The sequence below is a fragment of the Hylaeus volcanicus genome, chromosome 1, assembly GCF_026283585.1.
Source record: "Hylaeus volcanicus isolate JK05 chromosome 1, UHH_iyHylVolc1.0_haploid, whole genome shotgun sequence".
Classification (NCBI taxonomy): domain Eukaryota; kingdom Metazoa; phylum Arthropoda; class Insecta; order Hymenoptera; family Colletidae; genus Hylaeus; species Hylaeus volcanicus.
The window spans coordinates 12,842,992-12,850,381 of NC_071976.1; the positions used below are offsets into that span (position 1 = coordinate 12,842,992).

At 41.1% G+C, this 7,390-nt stretch overlaps 1 protein-coding gene across 1 annotated transcript in view; it reads right to left on the bottom strand.

The window, feature by feature from the left end:
• LOC128875692 (uncharacterized) overlaps positions 1 to 7,099 on the bottom strand; it is a 66,208-nt gene extending 59,109 nt beyond the window's left edge. The window contains exon 1 of the mRNA XM_054121629.1: positions 6,725 to 7,099. Within this exon, the coding sequence (XP_053977604.1) occupies positions 6,725 to 6,827 (103 nt within the window). The 5' untranslated portion in view covers positions 6,828 to 7,099. The remainder of the gene's footprint in view (positions 1 to 6,724) is intronic.
• Between the last annotated feature and the right edge of the window lie 291 nt (positions 7,100 to 7,390).

Below are 7,390 nucleotides of genomic sequence, written 5' to 3' on the forward strand. Positions count from 1 at the left end.
GTTGTTTGAATTAATGTTTAAATTGTATCTAATACGAGTGAGAATGAAAGAGAGAGATTGTGAAAATTAAGTTTTGTATAAATGTTTATATGTTATCTGATTTGCTATTTTGAGAGATTTTACGTATGTCGCGGTGATTATAAGTCGTATGTAGAATGTGTGTTCCTGAGATTTCTCTCTTAGGAGGGATTGCGTACTTGTTTGAATTAAGAATGAGAGTGAACGAGGGAAATTATGAATCTTGAGTTTTGTATAAATGTTTATATGTTGTATGATATTATTATTTATTTTTAAAGATTTTACGTGTGTCGCGGTAACTCTGTTATTCCTATATAGAATGTGTGTTCCTGGGGTATCTTGGGATTGAATTATTATGTTTGCATATATATGCATATACGTATCTATCTGTGTATGTTTATAACTATGGTTGCCATTGAGAAGATATTGTTTGGTTAATCTGATCTTGTAGATTCTATCGGAAGACGGTTACGCGCGGGTTACGCGTGATGTGTGTAACGCGCGATTAAGGTGATGCGCGTGTGATTTTTACGCTCCTGGGGGTTCTCGTACGGGACGGTCGCGTGATAATTGAGAGATTTCTTGCAATCGTGATTTGTTCCGGGAGTGTTCGCTATTATTTGATAGGATAGAGCGATTTCTTTTTTTTTCTTTTTTCTTCCTATCCTTCTAGATTTCGTGATCATGGATGTGGTTTTGCGATTCTAACGCGGTATTCCAGCACGAACCTAACTTAAATCTAGCCTAAACCTAACCGAGGTCTAACCTTGACCTATCCCGGATCTTTTTAATTGAACGAGTTTATTTTTCATTTGTTTGAATGGGGATTGATCGATGTTTGATTTTGGATCTCTTTATAGAATATTTTGTGACGATACCGAGGGATTTTCTGCATCTTGTATGAATTTGGCTGGCCGACTTTATACTGGGTAAGTGATATTGATACATTCTCTATTGTCGCTAATGGGATTAAGATCCCTACCTTGCGTTGCGTCGGCGGCTAGCGACGGTCGGCACGGCACGGCTCGCTCGTCTACCTGCGGGATCTCTCTTGCTGAAGCGAAAACTTGCACTTTATTCACCCGCGAGCGAATCGGGATCTTAACTCACAGGTGTGCCGTTACCGCTGGCGGCAGCACCTCTCGGGCTCTCTTTATATACGCAGCGCTCTCACCACGCGGTAGCCGGCATGCCACATGGGAGACGCCATTATCAGCTTACTCTTCACACGCGCAACACGTGTCGTAGCAAAGTAATTCTGAACGCTTTCGCCCACTCGTTTATTACTCAGTCTCCTCATTTTCAAACTCCATAGTCCACGCGCTTTGTACAATCAGTGTTTCTCTCTTTTTTTTTGTCTATAAATAATGTACATTAGTAGGTAAGGTATGCCGGTTCTAGAACACTGGGATCTCAGGGGGGTCGCGGCGACGGGGGAAGCGAGGGGCGGGGCCTCGTGGGTGGGGAGTGTGACGTCACTTTTGATTGACCATCCCCCTCAAGGCGCCATTTGTTTTTTAATTGGCTGCCCCCTTCGTGTTTTTTAATTGGCTGCTTCCCACCTCTTCGTATTTTTTAATTGGCTGCCTTCTACCTCTTCGTGTTTTTTAATTGGCTGCCCCTCTTCATGTTTTTTAATTAGTTAATAAGGCCCCACCTCCGCCCACTTTTGATTGAACACCTTTTCGAGGCGCCATTTAATCGGCTGCCTACGCCCCTTTAAAGTGCGCTAATGGATCTATTTCAAAGACACGTGCAAAGATTCGCGAAGTTTCGCGAATCGAGGACAAATTTAAAAACTGCAAGCTAAACGTTCTGCTTTACCATCTTGATGTCATACGCGATGAAATGCATTCTTTGCAAATGTATTATTCGCGGAAGATTAGATCGTCAAAGATCCATACCGACTCACGATCGAACCATGGATACAGGATACTCTATTTCAAGGGCATACGTGAAGGAATGCGCTTTTTCGCGGTGGAATATTCGAGACACCGATATGTTGTCTCAGGGACAAAGTCAGAAACTGCAAGCTAAACGTTCTGTGTTACCAGCATCTGCCGCCAGTGATTCGTGCTTATGAAGAAAGAAATAATATTCAATTGTAAATACATCATTTTATTTTATCACCATGCTGAATTACATTCAACCCTAAGGCTAACAATTCAGAATCAATCAATGAATGACGTTCAAAATTTTCATCTTCGATAATTGTTCTTACGATATCATTTGGTTTTACATTATGTATTAATTTTACAAAAGTTTCATATCTGCGCTCGACGAGAAACGTATTCTCGGAAAGCCGCGTGTACATATGATTGATACAGTATTCGAAATCAAACATTCTACAAATCGTTTTTTCTGTAAGGAACAAGGCGTTGACGGAGGTAGAGAGTCTCACGACTTTAACATCGTCCACGCAGCGAAACTCAATCGTTATATCGCAAACACGTATCGGATCACTAGACGTCGTTTCAAAGTTCCGTAAAATGTCCATCTTTCTCTCCGATAGCTTTTCCCAGGTAAACATTGGAAACAATAGCCAATTCCACATCACAGCGACGAGCAATTCTTATTTCAACATCTAAATACTTGTACCAGGTAGTCGTCAAAGGATATCTCCGTCCCAAAATACGTACTTCGCAGCTCGACTTCAATTCGGGCGAATCATTGGTTTCACTGTGTAAATGAAAAGAATATGAAAATTTTCTTGGAAACTGGCCGCAATGTGTAATTATCATCTAAAAATTTCTCCCCCGTTCCTCGAGCAACTTCAGCAGCAGTCCACATCGCTGACGTTTAAATTGGTCAAAATCTAACAATCTTCTAACCGCTGTATCGCAAATTTCCGTTTTATATCAAATCCACTCCCCTTCATCATCCCTTATCGTGTAAGGAATTTATTGATGATGCAGCATTTCTTTTTTCTGTACCATGACGTCATGTTTATTTCATATTTCAAAAACAGTTTGCATTTCTACATCAAATAGCGTATATATTTTGAACACATTTTCTATGGCACAAACGCCATCGTGAAACGTACATCTGTAATGTCCTTCACTCATTGTAGACAATTTCGGTATTTCTCTGTCTTCTAAATCCGTTTCAACATCGAAGGCTTCCATTCCAGTTAAATTGTACAACCATCTCTTCTTTTCCGATCCTTTAACTAAAATTCTGCCAGCGCATTCCAACTCGGTTCGTAACAGGCTGCTCGCCTTCGCGTAGGGTACGTAACCATCCGTCCATCTGATTCTATGGCGTTAGACTATGCAATCCAAATGGAGGTTCAAATATCCAATGCGATAACTTTTTTCCTTGCGAGAGGTCAGCTACCTCTTTTACGATAAAATCATTCGAGTCAGTTTTGAAACCTTGCAAGTCTACGAACGTTAGGTGAGACATTTTGCTGTATCGACAGTTTCGAAGAGACTGAACATTCAGCAGAGATTTTTACTGTATTAGTTTATTCTGCGTACTACATTCGTCAGAGGGCTGTACTCGACTATGCGATCGTGTATAATCAAGCAGTAAGCAGTTGTATTGAGCGGCACGTTATCTTTGCATTCGAAATCTATCCTAACATCAGTAGTGGCACTCTTTAGAGATTCGTTCTGACGCGAGCAATCTATGACTGCAAACTGACCACATGATAAAAACTCTAACATATCGAGCAGAGGTTCTCCGTGTCCGTAATATGATTTTCGAAAGTTTGCGTACATATCGTAACGTGTCACATACTTGTTCTTATCAAAATCCAGATTCAAGTCATCGTATGGATAAGATTTTGAATTTAAATGTAGTCGTATGTTTGATAGTTTACAATTGTCAAAGTGATTAAATGTTTTGTCCAATTTGTTCTTTCGATCGGTTTGCATAGCGAATATCATATATCGCGGTTTCTCTAATTGCGTTGCTGTTTTCACAGACCAAGTATCCTTCGTGATTGTTTGTAATAACGGATATTCATACAGATCCCAGCAGCGGAAACTCATCGAAATCAGTCGACCACTTTAAAGAATACGTAAGAGCGCCAATTTGTTCAATTCATCCAAACCGACGTGAGGCATTCGCCATTGAACTTTAAACAATTTGAGTACAGGTTTCAAAACGGTAGGACCAATCAGGACGTATTCATCGTTTCGCGATCGAATTAAAATCAATTCATGGCGTGCATTGATTACGATGCGTTTATAATCTTCACAGAATCCGAATAACATACCAAGCGGCACGCAAAATTTAAAATTTGCAATTGCAGCATTTTGCTTATGATACCAGCCAGCATTACCTAACGTTTTACTTTTTTCAATGGGCAGAGATACATAATTCTTTAACGTAGTCGTTACTCCCAGATTTTTGCAACGATCTATTTCAACCCCATCCAGTTCATATCGAATTTCATCAAACAGAGAGGCAGCACAGTTGTTATCAAGAACAACATCTTCCTTCACTCCCTCCGGTTTTTTCTCCAGTAGACTCAGTTTTCCCTCGATATACAAGTGACTCTCACACGGTAGCGTGTACAGATCCTGCTGCTGTATCGGTATCCTTATCTCATCACTGTTTCCGAGTCTAGTATTTGCATATGGATTATAGGTATGTGTCTCTATGCTGGTTATGCGATTGTCAAAGACAGGTGTACCGTCAATATCCAATATGTCCGACATTATTGCTTCACGATGAATCCCAATGATTGTAGAAAATGCTTGTTTTGCACGCTCAGTGTCTTCTTCTTCGTATCTTTTTGTTCTTTTCCTCTTGGTAGGACAGAACGTGGCTTCAGGGTATTATCAAGAACCGCGGTTACGCTTGTCCTGGTTTTAGGTTTACTGACCGCGTTACCGTACACTAACATAATATTACTCCTTCTATTTTTAATCGTACGCAGAGCGTTGGTCTCGTCGCCGTACGTGCAATCTGATGGTAATTTCCTCTCCACGAAAATCTATCAGGCGATTGTTTTGATCTACGATACGAATCGTCAAATCATCTATTGATCGCGTGACGATTGGAAGATAAATGACACGTGGCGGTGTTTCCAAAATCTTATATCCTGGAGGCACTCTGGGTAAAAACTCGTGTATCGTGTGAACAGGTCTGTCATTACTGTAAGAACCCATAGTTACGTTACACTCTATACGAATCATGTTAATGTTTGTAATGTTTACGGGTGAGTCCGACTCGTGCCATACATCGGACGATAAAACACGGTTCGGGGAAAATCCAAGCAAAGATCCCACATTGTTTGGTTTCGTAAAATCGATTCTATACGAGCAATGTATCTCGCTCTTCATAGTCTTGTTGTTTGCTCGCACGATGAGAGGGTATTCATCGTACGAATTATTCTTAGAGGGATACCTTCTCAATATTTCACGTCTCAAGTATTCATTGATCGCCTCCAATTCGTACGATCCTTCAGGAATCACAATTTCTTCATCATCTTCTCCAAAATAAAATTTATTGTTGCTCGAATCAACGTTGGTATCGTGTGAAACGTCGCGAAATCCATGCGACCTAGTTCATACTGTCCATCGCTCAAATCAATCGGTGGAAAGTACGTCACCGAGAGCACGCTGCTTTTACCCGTCAAGGTAAACGTTAGAGATATCCTCGTTTAGTAAAGATGAAATTAATAATGGGGCGCACCTATCAGAAATCACAAGTTTATATCGAGGTTTCCTGAAGAAACTTGAAACACAATTGACCGCATATGCTTTGATTGAAATTCTGGAACCGAGTATGATTGTATACAGTTTTTACATTCCGCCCAAAGTAATAAATCAGTTCTCGAGGTGGACGAAGATTCCCGAAACTGTCAAAGTATCGCACCTTGCTACCGCGTTTCACGTATCCAACACAATGTGTACCAGGCCCATCGTTGCTATCCAAGTTAACTATACCGCTTACATTGACTCGTACCTTTGTCGGAAGAGTATCACGCATGTACACTCCGCGGAAGTACGGTATATTCTTCCTCCCAAGTTTCTCTAGTTGAATGTTTGTCATTGGTTTTTTCCCTAATTTTTTTGTTTTTTTTTTTCGTAGAAGTTTTGTTTTTCTTTTTCAAACTTCCCCCCTGCTTGTACGGTGCGAGATGTACTCCGCGACCTTCCATAGCACGATTATGACGTTGCAACTCCTCCAGCTGTTTCCGCGCAGCCTTGGCATCGTTTACAGTCTTAGCTACACCTACCGCTCCACTGGTCAGCGCTCCTATGGCTGATAAGGCGGGAAGGAGGAACGAGAGGAAATCACCACGTTTTGCTACGGGTAACACTCGCTTATTTTCCTTCTCCTTCTCGTTATCGCTCTTGTTTCCCTCAAGTCCCATACCGAGTTTCGTCTTAGCCTTCATGGCCGCCCACACCGTCGCTGCTGCTGCTTTTTCACCAAAAGTCGCGCTTGATCGGCTAAAATTCGATCTGCCTCGTGACGGTCTTCCAAATCTTTACGTTCTAAATACGCGAGTTCGTGTTCTCTGCAGGCTGCGTCCAGCGGATTGATACCACGATCACCGCGAGCTAAACGTTTTTGCAAATATGTACACAAAATTGATATCCTGGTATATGAAGTTTGAACGGTAATTTGTTTATCACCTTGTTCAATAGTCCTGCTCCCCTTCTTTTATGCATAGAAAACGTAATGTAAGAAGCGAAGAAGCTATACGAAAAAAGTATTTAGCTTTAAAGATTGGAAGGGTGGATACCGATGCATCGTTGATCCTTTAAAGCAATTGGTTGAAAATACAAAGTCATCCTCCAACTCGATTCTTCAAATGACGTCATCCTCACCGACACCATCACCACCATTGCCACCTGAACCGCATTTCTCGTTACAAGTACCTGTGCCGAACGTAACACCTAAACATCGTGGGAAGAAGAGATTGCATATGGAAACATCAACACATACAAAATCTACACCTTATCGCCGTATCGCATTACCTAAAAGAGTTCGCACACATTCCGAAGTATCTCTCGAAGTAGCACGGAAAGAAGAAGAAGAAGAAGAGAGGGCGGGAACTTCAACGCAAGAAATTCCACAAGAGAATATTGTCGAAACATCGATGCATGAAATCGTTGAGAATCCTGAAAGTCATAAGGATATGAATGAGTTCTTAGCGGAAAATTTCGGACCACTGTCACGAGAATACTTGAACTTTTTCTTTGTTGACAGTAAAAAACAAACAGACAACGTTTATGGTATATACTTTAAAAATAATGGGTTAATGCTTTGTAACTCCAACTTTGATGTGGACAACAACGACAACATCATCATAAACGGTACGAGGTACAGAGGTACTCGTGGTTTGTACGAATTAATATTTAAACGAATACCGGATGATGCGTTGTACTCAAGTGCCGATCTACAGACG